General features: G+C 37.9%; 1 protein-coding gene across 1 annotated transcript; it reads left to right on the top strand.

The window, feature by feature from the left end:
• The first annotated feature begins 1217 nt into the window (after positions 1-1217).
• Positions 1218-13311, top strand: LOC148737538 (uncharacterized). The gene is made up of 5 exons (XM_088750361.1): positions 1218-1535; positions 9709-9957; positions 10697-10820; positions 11863-11934; positions 13000-13311. Exons 1-5 carry the CDS (start codon positions 1322-1324, stop codon positions 13073-13075), a joined length of 735 nt encoding a protein of 244 aa, XP_088606487.1. The 5' UTR covers positions 1218-1321; the 3' UTR covers positions 13076-13311.
• Positions 13312-15132: the final 1821 nt, after the last annotated feature.

Raw genomic sequence — 15132 nt, 5'->3', positions numbered from 1 at the left:
AGTTTTCCCTTCCGACAGGCACTGAACTTTGAATAGTGCAATATGTCGAAAAGAATGAAAATGGATTGGACGTTTGGTTTTCCCAACAAGTAAGTATTCACGGGCCGCCCGTAGATTTTTATATGTTAGAAACGAAAGGTCAAGAACGAGTAATAATTATTTTAATTGGAAAAACGATGCGTACCGGCTGATATTTTTGCCCTTGAATTTAGGGTCAAATTTTACGAAAAACGACCTTGTTTAAGAAGAAGTTGATGTATGGGCCTCTAAAACTTTTGGAAAAGCCGAAGAAAATATAAAATTACCTCTTTTAGAAAGCGTAAGTGGCATACTTTTACTCGATATAAAAGAGTCTCAATTTGTTTTCTTAACTTGCTTTGCGAGGCTGCTCAACATTCACAAAATTTGCCTATTTTGGGGTTCGCGCCAAGCCCCATCTGGTCGAAATCGGACATTTCTCGATTTCTATAAAAATAAAATTCGCTGAACCTTTTAAACTCCATTTTTGAAAATAGTTCTATATAGGGAGTCTATTTATGAAATGAAATGGAGGTCGATTTTTTTTAACTGTCGGGCGATGTTTGATATTTAGAGGCAGCGGCTCTTAATTGTTATGTTATGTTCATTAATAGAACACTTTCCTTTATCTTCTAAGACACTTCGCGTAAGGAAAACTAGTTGTAAATCATTTGGAACTTCCAGGGTTGCAAGGGGAAACTCGGTTTTGCAGAAGCTAACTGAGTCTTAATAAGACTGTCGAACTCAAGCCCTAAAAAGGGAGTTCTTTTCAGCTTTTGGGTAGATGCTCTGAGGAGTGACCAACTTGTGAATTCTACTTAATTTTTGTCCTGTAATAAATAATTAAGTTGCACGATTACCCTTGTAGTATGTTTGGGAATGGTACGCTAATGATTGCTGTTAATGTTTGGAATCGCCACGGTATATGGAGGAGGTTCTTTTCCTGCTGTTTTGCTAACGCATATAGTGGACTGTGCAGAATATCTTTTCAATAGTGTGGTATCTAACTAGTTGTTTTAGAGTGCTTGTACAGAAAAGACCTTGGGGCTAACATGGCAGAACTTGACATGGGGAGCTTCAGACTTTCTCTTTTTCTGGGTTGATATCATTTCACATTCATTTATGATATCTATCATTTTGTTGTTGTTGTTATTGTTCTAAATTGACAAATTGACTTGTCGCATTCCTTACAGTTTTGTTGAAGTATCCTCAACAAGCACAAGGATGGGAAAGAGTTCCCTCGTTTTGGCGTCCACAAGCTCTCTCAGTTCCAAAAGGAAGATATGTGGAACTAAACTTTACCATGCGCAGCTGGGTTTCGGAACCTTGTGCTCAGGGTTATTATCTTGAGATCCGTGATGGCAGTAGTCAGTCAGCCAATGTTCTTGGTGTATTCTGTGGAGATCACAAAACTGTTGTTGTGCGATCCAGTAGACGATACATGTGGTTAAGATTTGCCTCTTCTTGGGCGTATCATTTTAATGGACTCTACATAGGAAGACTCTTCAATCAAACAGGTACGATGTTTTGTTGGTAAAATTTCTGTTTAGGTACCTGCCTAAAAGCTTTAGATTCAACTGGAGCGTCATGATAGATTAAATCAATGGATAGAGCACCGGAATGTTGTGCGGGAGGTCGAGGGTTCGAGCCCCGGCCGGATGAACACTCAAGGTCTTAAAATATCTGAGAAGAATATGCTACCTTTCTACAACATCAAGAAATGGTTAGATATTCTAGTCTTCTCGGATAGGGACGAATAAATGGAGGTCTCGTCTCCTGCAGGGTTGGGAGTAGGAGACGTTAATTTCCCACGCACGAGATTACTGTGTGATGGATGTCCTCCCCGTGGTGATATGGTGGTTACAAAGGGGTTAGGTGTCAATTGGGAGGAAAGTTATGTTCCTTTCTCCTGTCATTCCGGTGGCGAATGAATTAAATTCTAAATTCTAAATTCTAAATTCTAAAGTCTAAATTCTAAATTCTAAGTTATAAGTTCTAGGTTCTGGGTTCTAGGTTCTAGGTTCTAGGTTCTAGGTTCTAGGCTCTAGGTTCTAGGCTCTAGGTTCTAGGTTCTAGGTTCTAGGTTCTAGCTTTTAGGTTCTAGGTTCTAAGTTCTAGGTTCTAAGTTCTAAGTTCTAAGTTCTAAGCTCTAAGCTCTAAGCTGTAAGTTTTAGGTTCTAAGTTCTAAGTTCTAAGTTCTAAGTTCTAAATTCTAAATTCTAAATTCTAAATTCTAAATTCTATATTCTAAATTCCAAATTCTAAATTACATTCAGGAAATGCAACAATGGCCCAGTAGCATATTGCAGTATTTATTAGCTTACTAAGTTCAGTATATCTGATTTATGATTAGGTTCAGATATAACGCATGCTCTCATTGTTTGAAAGAGCGTGCTCTCTGTGTGTTTAAAACACGGAGTAGAGCTAGAGCTGTCATGTCATCTGCCAAAGTGTACTATCTCTTCTCTTTGTTTTTTTCCTTAAATGAAATTTTGGAACAAGCGAGCCGCCAAGTAACAACAGAAGAACCGAGTAAAGATTATAAACATGCCAAGCGCCGTTATTTACATAATTATAACATGAGCGGAGACGAAATTTCCTCAAAGAGGAAACGGAATAGACAGCCCGAGTTTTAAAGGTCTTCACGCTCAGTTCGATCGTAAGCTAAAAGACGAACAGTACTAAAAGTCAAACACAGCTAACACCCGTATAGTATATATAGTTTCGTGTTCACAAAACAAAACAGAACAAAACTGGAATGATGAAAAATCGAACGAGACCGACAGAGATGTTTAAATTCATGCAAATCATGACGGTGTCAGAGCGACTGCGATCATGCTGAGGTCCATGGCGCCTAGTTCATCACGGTGATCTGTGGTCATCGCAGTGTGGTAAGTCTCAGGAATTACATCATCCGCCCTTGGAGTGAAATGCAATAAGAGCTTGCTCAGATATCCTGTCGACTGTTACAATGTATGAGTGGAGACCACATCAGTCTCTAGATGAGTTTCATGGCGCTGTAGTGGCAGTCCCGAGCAATCCTCGTGTTCTCGTGAATTCGGCTGCCGTTCACTCATAGACCTGCCGAACTGTTTCAGTTTGTGAACTATTGCAGATTGTGAACTTTGATGGTTTGACATTTTGATAGCTGAAGAGTGAATGTTTGAATTGACCGAGAGTAAAACGAGAAATATGGCACATGGTTGAAAATTGAGAACCTTCATATTTTGCCCAGAGATACCTTGAAGTGAACGTAGAAACTTAGACTAGCTTATCTCTAGATCATTCACGAAAACTGAAACGGGTGTCGGTAGCTTTAAAATGGCGAAAATCAGTGCCCCCAGGATAGGCAAATGAACTTTGTTCATAAAAAATGCAAAAGAAAGCAAGCTCGTATAAATTTCATAAATTTGTATAGGAAGGATTGAGATGTGACCTAAATCGGGACCATTTCATTTAATTTGGAGCTTATGGAATGGTTTAAATCACCAATATTTGAATATTTCACCGATATATTCCAGTAAGCTTTCAATTATCATTTTTCCTATGCGGTATGACTCAGAATCAGTGCTTGTTGAGTTCATATTAGGTGGAAATTGTGTTGTTTTCAAGTATATAAACAAGTTTGCTGCTTTTCATTTCCGTACGGAAAAAAACAGTCTCGGCTGAACTTTGTGCAAATCGTAACATCGTCAATTACTTCACGACATAATGGTCGTAGTGGCGGATGGACATTTATCACAAAGCTCATTGTTTACACGCTTTTTTATCGTTTTCCTACTTATTTTAACTTGTGGCACAAGCAGAAATGAGGTTATAAGGAAACCAGCAGTCAGGAGATCCGGAAATGAATCTTCCCTTCTAGGTAAATTTATAGAAAGACTGATTATTCCTCACCGACTCGCAGTCCGCCATCAGTTGGAATTGCATTGCTCAAACTTAAACGGAGAAAGAAATACTTGCATACAAGAATAAGGATCTATCCGAATTCTGTGGCAACCTTCCCACCGAAATACCTACTTTTAAGTGGAGATATTGAAATAAACCGGGGTCCAACAGGAGATGGCAACTTATGCTCGATATGTCAAAGGACTAAAGTAGTAAAATGTACGGTATGCGACCGCACAATTTTTATGTTCCATCAGAACGTTAATAGCCTGCAAAACAAGTCGGAAGAAATAGTGATGCTAATGAGGGACCTCAAAGCTCAAGTGTTTTTTTTTTTTTTTTTTTAAACTGAAACAAAGATTGATAAATCGTACCTTAATAGCCAATTCTCAGTGGAAGGTTACAATATGTATAGGAAATACCGCAAGAAAGGAGAAGGTGGTGTCTTGGCTTACATTGACTCATCGTTACCTTCTAAGCAGCTAAAGTTACCTAGAACCTACAGTACAATTGAAGCCCCAGCCATTGAATCAACCTTTGGAAGACAGAAAGTAGCTGTGCTTGGCCTTTACAGGCCACCGAAGGCTTCAGGGATCAATTACTACATTAGACTGGAGGACGAGCTGAACGAGGTTGTCTCTTGGCTGTCACTGCAAAAGCAGTTCATAGTAAACACTGGAGATCTGAACCTAAATAGACTCAGACCAGATAAAAAAGAGGGAAAAATTATGTGCGAACTCGAAGATGTTCATGGTCTAAAATGTCTGATTACTAAGCCAACTAGAATTACTGCTACAACAGAATATTTACTGGATGTCATATTGACAAACAGACCTGATCTTTTTAAAGAATGTGGTGTCCATTATCCTGGAATTAGCGACCATTTCATGGTGTATGGAATTCTGACAGAAAGGATCAAGTACCATCAAAGCAAAGTGATTACTTTCTCCGATTTTAAGAACCTTGACACAGATAAACTGAAAAGGACCCTTAGTATAGCACCCTGGCATATAGGAGGAATATTTGATTGTGTTAAGGATTGTTATGATTATTGGATGAAACTTCTGAGAACTATTTTGTCAGAGTATTTGCCTTTGAAGAAAATGAAAGTCAGGGCAAAAGATGTTCCCTATATGACCCCAGCATGGAAATCTGCTATAAGGACTAAAAGTTAGTTCGCCAAAAGGTTCAACCAAAACAAAACACCAGAAAACTTGGAGCTCAAGAGAAAATGGAGGAATGAGGCTACACGACAAAGGCGAATAGCCATAAAGCAGTATTGGGAGGAAGTATCACATGATCTGAAGAATAATCCTAAGAGATTTTTTCAAACCTTTAAACCATTCTTAGATAGGAAGGACAAAGAGGACAGCAGAAAGAGAGAAATACATTTATCTGTTAATGGTACATTGGAAAAAGATAGGCTAGTGGTGGCAGAGTATCTTTCTGAGTACTTCTCATCCATGGCAAAAGGAATAGGAGGTGAACAGGTAGATGATTTAACTGAGGGGAATTTTATTGAGCATAGCAGTCTACATCTCATTTATTTCACATATGGCAGAATCAAATAATTCCTTTTGTTTCAGACCTCTATTTCATTATGAAGTGAAAGAAGGTTTTGAAAATCTTAATACTCGCAAAGCAATTGGATATGAAGGTTTGCAACCCAGAATTTTAAAAATAGTAGGTGAGGAATTGGCTCCTTCACTAACCAGGACTCTCAATACTAGCATTGAACACGGGACATGGTTATCTGAATGGAAGAGAGGGATATGGGTACCTGTCTACAAGAGTAACAACAGAGAAGAAGTGAAGAATTATCGACCAATTACAGTTTTACCCACCCTCGATAAGCTGTTTGAGAAACTATTGGGAAAGCAGTATACAGAGTATATGGATCCTAAACTTAGCAATAGCCTGACAGCCTATCGAAAGAACAATGGATGTCACACCACATTACTGAGACTAGTTGAGAAATGGAAGCTGCATCTAGATAGTAGGAAAGTTGTAGGAATATTATCCTCTGACATGAGTAAGGCATTTGACTCTGTTAGTCCACCACTGCTCATTAAGAAAATGGAATCATACAGCGTTTCAGGATCAGCCCTCAACCTTCTGCGTACGTATTTCTCTCACAGACGGAACAGGATCAAGTTGGGTCCTGTGACGAGTCAGTGGAAAGATACAACGAGAGGTTGTCCTCAAGGGTCCTCCCTTGGTCCCCTCTTGTGAAACTAATTTCAAAATGATCTCACCTATATAACTGAGGCGGGAATCTCCATGTATGCAGACGATCATCAAATTTTTGCATCAGGCTCGTCTGCTAGTATTGTTGAAGAGAAACTGTTGAGTGAAGGTAGCAAAATTACTAAATGGTACAAAGAAAACCTGTTACAAGTGAATGTTTAGAAATATCAATCCATGCTTATGGGTTCTGGAACTGAGGCCAAAAATAGTATAAACCTGCATATAGATGGGACTGACATTGAACGATCAAAATCTATCAAACTGCTGGGGGTACTCCTGGACTCTGAACTAAATTTTAGTGAGCATATTACCTTAGTCTGTAAAATGGCCAGTCAACAGATAGGAGTTTTAAGTCGTTTAAGAAAACTAATACCCACTTACGCTAAACTACAACTTTATAAAGCCGCCATTTTACCTCACTTAACCTACTGCAGTATCATCTGGCATTTCTGCAGAGCTTCAGACAAACGTAAAGCTGAAAGACTACAGGAGAGGGCCTTGAGAGTAGTTTTCAACGATAAATGACTCTCTTATGACGGCCTGCTGAAGCTGGCTGAAACTCCATCACTGGTGAACAGAAGGCTTGAGGACATAGCAATCCTTATGTTCAAGGCAAAAAAGAACTTACTTCCTTGTCAAATACAGGAACTATTTATGTCAGAAGTAAACTGCGATAGAAGATATTCTCTAAGAAATGCAGATTTTAGAATCCCTCGCTTTAATACAGTAAATTATGGTAAACGCTCTATAAGATACTATGGCCCTCTCTTCTGGTCGAAACTTACAAAAGAGTTACGCAGTGAAGACAGCGTGAACGGATTTAAGAGCAAAATCAGGAGAACGGACATGACTGTCCTGATTGATGATGGATGCAAAAAATGTGCGCTCTGTAATAGTTGATTTTTAACTCTAGGACATTGATAAATAATTTTAACTGTTAATAGGTTAGGCAAATAATTCTGTAAATAGGTTCCAGATTTCTTATTTTTAAAGCTTTTACCCTGTGTCCCCAACTAGTGCTATGCGCTAGGTTTTCACGACACATAAATAAAGTTCACTACTACTACTATAATCTTATCAGGCAACCCGTGGTGAAATCCGGAATCTAAGCACATTTTAGCAGTTAATAACCTCGCATAGCTAAAGACGGCAGATTGCTTCTTATCCATGTGGCTTCCGTCTTATTTCCGTTTTAAATTCATTTCCGGTTTTACGTTACGTTGCGTGTCTCGTGACAATCTCTAGGAGATTGCAAGTGCTCTGAGATTTTTTGGAGAGAGTTTTACGTGATTGTGATCCTGATTGTAATGCAATCGATGGTTATTGAGATTTCCTTTCTTTGTACGTTACCTTGTAACGCTACACGGATTAAAGGCGAAAGCTACAGTCCCTACTTTCGTTTCGAATTCTCATCCATTTTCCATGGCATAATTGTTCACAATAATACCTTCCGTAAGCTAGAGGAGAGCGTTTGTTTCTCTTTGCATATGATCGAACACATTTAAATTCTCAGAAAGTTTTGAAGTAAAATTTATTTTTATTGTGGACTCGAAAGAGGACAACTCAATCATTTATACTGGTAGGTCAAATGTTCTTTGCCGAAGACGTTGAAGACGGTAAGCAATCTCGCTCCGACGATGGGCTAACGCTCGAAACGTCAGTTTTTGTAATCGTTACGGTGGCCAATTTACCACTTCAACTTTGTTGATATATCCGAATTCTCCATCAGACTGGTAATGTATGTGTAGGAAGCATAGTGTGTGATTCTATTCGAATGTCTGTCTCATAAGTATAAAATTAAATTTTCTGACGACAGAGTAGTCAGCAGGCCATGAGCACATGGGTGAAAAGTCGAGTTTCGAAGTTAAATCGAAAATATAATGAGAAATACACACTTCAGCGCACCCATTACTGCTAACTAATAAGAGAAGTCGTAACCGGTCGTTTCCGACTAACGCTTCAATTCGATCGACTGCCGACCGTGTTTGAAAAACTTTGAAATCCATTGTACAGCTGTAGCAGGACCCACCCCCAACTCCATGAAAACCCCTATGATAACTATTTTTAGTGGAAAATTATTAGACTCAGTTGTGAGTGAATGAAGACACTGTGGCAGGGTTTTTCTCGGTGACTAAAGATGACATCGTTAGACGGAGGGATACTGAAACTACTGTACTACAATAAAAAAATAATGCGTCAATTATTTACATGGAAAAGCATCGACATGGCCTCCCCCCGATAATTTAACTTTTGAAAATTGGTTCCCGCCGTCCTGGGCCAAAATCACGTTCAAATGCCCGGATGTTAAACATGGTGCTAACTGCTAATACATGTATGTGCTTGGAATTCCGAATTTGAACAAATGAAGCAAATGGCGATGTTGTGATTTTCACAAAGTTCAGGCTGGTTTTTCCGTGAGGAAACGAAGAGCCCTGACTAATTTTTATATCCTCGAAAACCACACTATTTCCACTTATCATTAGCGTAACCTGAAGAGATTCTGGCTCATACCACATATGGAAAAAGATAATTGAAAATTTGCGGCGAAATGCGATATGAGAAATATGAGGTATTGGTGATTTTTCGAAAGCGTTCCGTGAGCTCCAAATTAAATGGAATGGTCCAGTTCTAGACTTAACCCATACCTAATTCCTTCTTATACAAATTTATCAAATTTATACAAACTTGCTTTCGTTTACGCTTTTCATAAACAAAGCTCAATTGCCCTTACTCAGGGCACTGATTTCCGGCATTTCACGGCTACCGAAACCCGAATCAGTTTTCGTGAATTTGCTAGGATAAAGAAGCAAGTCTGGAAAGAAATCTAACCACGTTTTTAAGTTCACTATCAGGCATCTCTGACTGAGCTATGACGAAAGTCATTTTTAGGTTGGTGCGCCACCTCTCACGCGGGCTTGAAAAAAAGTCGCTCTCAAGTCTTGTTTTAACCAATTACATTACTTGAACTATTCTAACAAATATTCTGATTGGCTTAGTGTAGCCTGCTTTATGAAAGTACAGAGCCTTCTGACACTGTTGTTTGCTTTAAGAATAAAGTTTGTTTGATACTGAAAGTCATGCGTGGGAAATTGAACAGATTCTTTAATGTAAAGTAAAGAGGCATTCGACTGCGGCATGCCGTGTTCTGTTGTGAAGCACGCAGGAAGCGGCTAGAGCTCTCAAGAGGTAAGGAGAAACACTGAACTACGTCTCGCTTTTCTCTTTTCAATTCTTTCGTGCTCTAGCCGCTTCCTGCGTGCTTTACATTAGAACAGAGCACATTCAAGGGTTTTCTATTTGTTAGATGAAAATAGACAGACTAACAGCCACAGATAGACGCAGAGAAACAGACAGAGAAAGCGATCGACAAAGTTCTTCATGACTACCGTCAAAAAAAAAAAATGTTCTCATATTGCAATGATATTTTCAAAATTGCACGTACAATGTTTTGAATTTGTTTATTATGCCTACAGTTTGCTTGTTCTTTATGGTATAGATTATCAATCTAGCAGTTACTTGCCTTAAAATATTTTTTTTAACAATTGCCTTATGTAGCAACACTTACAATGAAAGAAGTACCCAAGACACAGTCTGTACTTTTGAACAGAGCTTCCAGCCTGTGGTGCCCAGTGGAAGGTGCGCCAGCTCCATACATTGTGTGGAGAAAAAACTGTGTTGTTGTACAAAATAGCACCAGTATAAAATATCAGCTTCTTGAAACTGCCGAAAATAATGCAAATTACAGCTGTGAGGTACGAAGAGGTGAAAAGATATCATGGAGAGAAATCAGCCTCAACATTGAAAGTGAGCTTTTTTCTTACACTAGTGTATATATATATATATATATATATATATATATATATATATATATATATATAACTATATAAATGATTGATTTTATTGCCTTAACCTGTATTGTTTAATGAATTGCCTATCATCTTGTTAAATTTCTCAGCAACTCTCCTCCACGGCTCGTCACCTGTGATGTAGCGGCTCCCTCAAGCTGCCCCGTTGTTCTAGAATATGAAGTTTGTTCTTGGTTGCCCCTTAATTTATTACGGTATTATATTGCCAACTGGTCTGCCTTCCTCCCATCAGTTAAGATCTGATGTTTAAAGGCACTGATTCTAATATATCCACATGTCGCTTTGTGCCATTTAAATATCAATCTTATCCAACCAGCCGAGCATGAGACCTATTTATCAGAGTTATTCAATGTTCTTTCGCCTCTAGGAAGACTGAACCCCTCTGTATTGCTATAGTTTGATGAGAATGTTTGTTTTAGTTGTAAAGTTTAATTAATCATCTTCTCTCGTTGTTCTCCATCATGAACCATCCACTGTTTTGTTTGTTTGATTTTCAGACTAACATTTTTTGTAGTGTTTGTCTTTCTTTGGAGACTATCTCCCTCTCTTCTTAAAGAAAATTTTCCATGATTTTAAAATGATTTCTTTATTGTTGGAATGCAAACTTTGTGATAATGATAATTACGCTTTCTTAAGGCATTCAGTTTATTGAACGATCCTTTATGTCTAAAATTCAGAGTGTCCAGGCCCCTGTCAGTGCAGCATTTTAAAGGGAACAAATAAGAATCTGCTTCGAATGAACTGCGAAGGGAAAGAATTGATGTCATTTCCATGGAAAATTCCCCTCGCAACAGCAGGCTTGTGAGTATAAATGAGAGATATCGAATGTTGAAGTGCTCTGTTAGTTTCATAGTAAAGTGTAGATCATGGAGCAAGTGAATGTCATTTTTCATTTAACTGAGTGATTGCTACTTCTAGATCAGTTGAAATAAATCTGTTTCACGTAATTGTAACTACATCGTAATAAGGATTGATAATGATCTGTTCAATAAGAAATAATACATAGGAGTATAATGTCATTATTGTCATGGGTATTGAGTATTTGAGTGTTTAATGATTTGTATAAAGTACTGGAGCAGGAACAATTGGACATAGGTCCCCTACGAGGTTTAGGCTCCAACAAACCCACCCATCCCACCCCAGGGGAGGACATCCATCACAAAGTAATCTCGTGCGTGGGAAATTAACATCTCTTACCCCTAACCCTGCAGGAGACGGGACCTCCATTTATTCGTCCCTATCCGAGAAGACTAGAATATCTAACCATTTCTTGATGTTATAGAAAGGTAGCATATTCTTCTAAAATGTTTTATGACCTTGAGTGTTGGTCCGGCCGGGGCTCGAACCCTCAAACTCCCGCACAACAGTCCAGCGCCCTATCCACTGAGCTAACCGGAAGGCGGTTAATGGGGAGAGGGGGGAGGGGTTGTCCGACACTGAACTGTTGCTATTTAACATAAATATAGCAACATCTTGAATAGGATTTGAGTGAGAACCAGCTGAAGGACTTTCCACAAGAAGTAATTTTCAAGAGATATACCGATAACCAACTGTGATTATCAACTAAGACCCCTTTCTACAATCTGTTGAGAATAAAAAGCATACTTAATGAGGCGTTCGTACTAAACACACCCAGCAGCAATACTATGCAGGCGGGGAAAAAAAAAAATACGCGTCAGAAGCGCTTAATTAAAAGTAGGTCTATATTGCGTATACTTTACAAAATTGCAACGATATCTCAATAGGGACTGAATCATGTTGAATTGTTGTGATGAATTACATTACCTTTCATTAACTTCGAAAAATGTATGTATTCAACGCATTTGTAATTATTTCTTCACAGAGACTTGAGTAACAACAAGCTGAACTACTTCTCATCGGATGTTTTTAGGAACAATACCCATCTAAGGCTGCTGTAAGCTGATGTTAAACAAATCCCTCTATTGTGTATATTTCACTTAAGCGCAACAATATCGTAACAGGGTGGACTATCAGTGATGTGTTGAATAATAAATAAACAAGTTTGTTGGTTGTTTTCATAACCTCTTGCCCAAAAAGGCTTTAATTCTTTTTTGGGCGGAGAAAAATTCAACGCGTGAAGAAGGTTTACAGCATTGAACCAGAAAAAACTTTTTTGAGTTTTTGTCGTTATTTAACCTCAAGTGTAAGTATGAAGAAAGTTGTATAAAACGAATAGTGAAAAAAATTGGATAGACTATAATATGAAAGTAGCCTTATTAAGCACAAACTCTCTTTTTACTCCGCTGTGGGCAGCTCTATGTGCGAATAATCCAACTCGTCCTCCCCTTGAGAGATTAAAACCACGAAAAATGCTCCAGCTTCACTAAAATATGCAATGTTTGCCTTATACAACCGACCAATTCTTTCAAGCAGAATGTGATACAGATAATATTTCCTGACCATACCTTGCGATATAGGTCTGAACGTAGCATGTGATTATGTGCCTTCACAAATGAACAAGTTTCCTGTAATCTTAAACAATTTATTAAGACATTTCGTGTGATCACTCCAACATTTCCCGCTCCAAACCTTTCTTCCTAATTTACCCACCCCACATCCTCTAGTTAGTGTTTCCCGGCTTATTACGAAAACGGAAGTACATAACAGTGTGCAATGTCATAAGGGGTGATGGAAGGAGGGAGAAAAAGAATTAAAAAAATTGATTAAAAGCAAAAAAATTAAAAACCAAGAATACAAAAAGAAAAAAGAAAAAAAACTTGCGTGACTCAATGAATTTTGTTCCCAATCATAGCGTGTTGTCCTCTTAAGGGACTTTAGATGCGAAACCAAATAGAAAACATGAGTTCTTGGACAACATTAGTTTAATAACGTGCATATTCTAGCCCCCCATAACAGTACGTAAGAAAGACAAAATACAATTTTTTTAAGTATACTTTATTCCCTGAACTTTGTTCTCGAAAATCATGCAATTGACTCTCCATTTACTTATTTTTGGTAGGGAGTTGAATAATATCCAGTTGAAGAAATTACCATCAGGCATTTTCAGTAACAATACCCAGTTGAGAGGGCTGTAAGTCTAAAGCCTTTCATATTTGTGCAAGGAACGCGTCTAATGCATATCGCATTTAATTTGTGAAAATAAAAGCAGATCAGGGCAACAACTTATCAGCTACAAACTAAAGCATTTACCACAGAAAATTGTGGGGGAGGGGTGGAGGGGGTGAGGTGTACGTGAAATGCACTCCTTTCTTCAAAGAGCATTATTCAAATGCTCTTTGGAAAAAAATTACTACTCATGTTCCCCCACGAGCCCCAAGAGCACTTTTTCTCCGAATTTTGCTTGTTAGGCCGTTAACTTACCATTACTGAGAAGCGCCTTATTGCGAAAAATTGCTAAGCTAGCTCGTGTTCTTTCAGAAATAATTACTAGGTTTTTTTCTCCCTTTATTTCTCAGAGGTAAAGAAAATGCCACTTAAGAAAGCACGAACGCCGTGTTGATTCACGTCTCCATTTTTGATTGCCGCTGTCAAGTTTGAATTTTTCGATGAAATGACAACTAACTCTGAAAAAGATACATAAAATCTATAAATCACTGGCATTTTTTTTTCTTGGGGAGGGGGGGGTTCCATCAGCTTTAGATACCGTTTCCAATGAAACAAAAATCTGAAATAATGAGTTTAAAAGTCCAGTTTAAAATAACTATTTGATGCAGAGTTTTTCTACAAACGGTCACTTGCCATAAAGTTATAAAGTAACCAAAAAAAAAGGAAAAAAGCAAATCTTTAATGGTAATTTCTTACACGATGACGTCAAAAAAATTAAGATTTTCAATTATGACCAAACCTAAAGGCTGACGAGAAATTCTCAGTAACAAGCTGCTAAATGCAACCTTTCACAAAACAATCGAGACATTCCGTATTGTTAATTCTGTTTATTCTTTTCACCAAAAACACTTTAGTGACACCAATAGTGACAATTCAGTTTAAATGAGCCAGTTATTTAAACTTACAGTCCAAAAACTGTGAATGACTATTTAAAAATGTGTCGTTTCCTTTAATTTCTCTCCAAGCGTCTATGAAACATTATCACTGTGTACGCGAAATTTACAACTTTGTTGATCTGAAAAAAAAAAAAAAAAATGTTCCGAAAACTCTGGAGGGGGTACAAATCCCATGTACTAGTCCTTACTAAATCCAGACCCCACATTCTAGTATCTCTGAATCACGTTTCCTCAGCTCAATGTAGTAACAAAATGCCAACACCTCAGCTCTTTTCTCTGGACATTATCACAAAATACAGGACGGCGTTAAATAACTCACGAACCCCCACGGATTCTTTAAGGCCTTTATAGGAGCATCCGGTTCCTTATAATCTTACTTGAATTTGACTATAGCTATTTACTTCTATTTCTGTTAAACTGGACTGAGTGATGCGCTTGAATTAGTGTGCAGTAGGGGGTTTAGTGTGTTGTTTCCAGTTTGCCCTCTTTCCAAGTCCTTTAGTTGAAAATTGATTTTAAATTATTATAGAAATTTTTAGTGGATAAAAAAATTTTAGAACATCAAACAAATAGAAGCTTTTTTCTTTTTGGAAATTTGAGGTTTTAACGTGGGATATATATAGATAGAAAGAAAGTAATATGGATAGAATGGTTCAAAATCAGTATGGGATACGAAACTAGCATCGTTTAAAAGAAACTTTACATTGTGCGCAACTCTGGCCGAAGGTGTTTTTCGATCAAATTTAAGTTAATATATGTAAGTGCGAAATATGAAAAAATCGAAAACCCCTAAACTTTGCCAGAGTATAGTTCTGGATGAACTATTTTTAAACAAAATACTTTGAGTTCCATTGCATTTTTATTTTTGCGCGAACGGCACGAAAGTCGGGTTGGTGGCTCTCCTGTCAACTTCAAAAGGTCCAGACAACCCTTTATTTGAACGTTGTTTGAAAATAAACAAAACGGTAAATGTGACCAACGTAACGATTTTTTCAATGAAAAGAACACGTATTTACGAGCACTCTGAAGTACTATTTGTCCAATTCTGTCGCGAACTGAAGTTTTGGGTAATCTGTGTTTTTTTTTTCTTTTTTTTCATTATTCGACTCATTTAGGCGGACAAAAAAAAA

The sequence above is a fragment of the Stylophora pistillata genome, chromosome 2 (assembly GCF_964205215.1).
Source record: "Stylophora pistillata chromosome 2, jaStyPist1.2, whole genome shotgun sequence".
NCBI lineage: Eukaryota > Metazoa > Cnidaria > Anthozoa > Scleractinia > Pocilloporidae > Stylophora > Stylophora pistillata.
This window is presented reverse-complemented; position numbering and strand designations above follow the sequence as displayed.

Excerpts from the sequence above, each read along its gene's own strand:
- LOC148737538 (XM_088750361.1), top strand. The coding sequence starts at position 1,322 with ATGCGCAGCTGGGTTTCGGAACCTTGTGCTCAGGGTTATTATCTTGAG. Across the intron at positions 9,958-10,696 it reads AATCAGCCTCAACATTGAAA|AGTGTCCAGGCCCCTGTCAG; the intron begins GTGAGCTTTTTT and ends TCTAAAATTCAG. Across the intron at positions 10,821-11,862 it reads CCCCTCGCAACAGCAGGCTT|AGACTTGAGTAACAACAAGC; the intron begins GTGAGTATAAAT and ends ATTTCTTCACAG.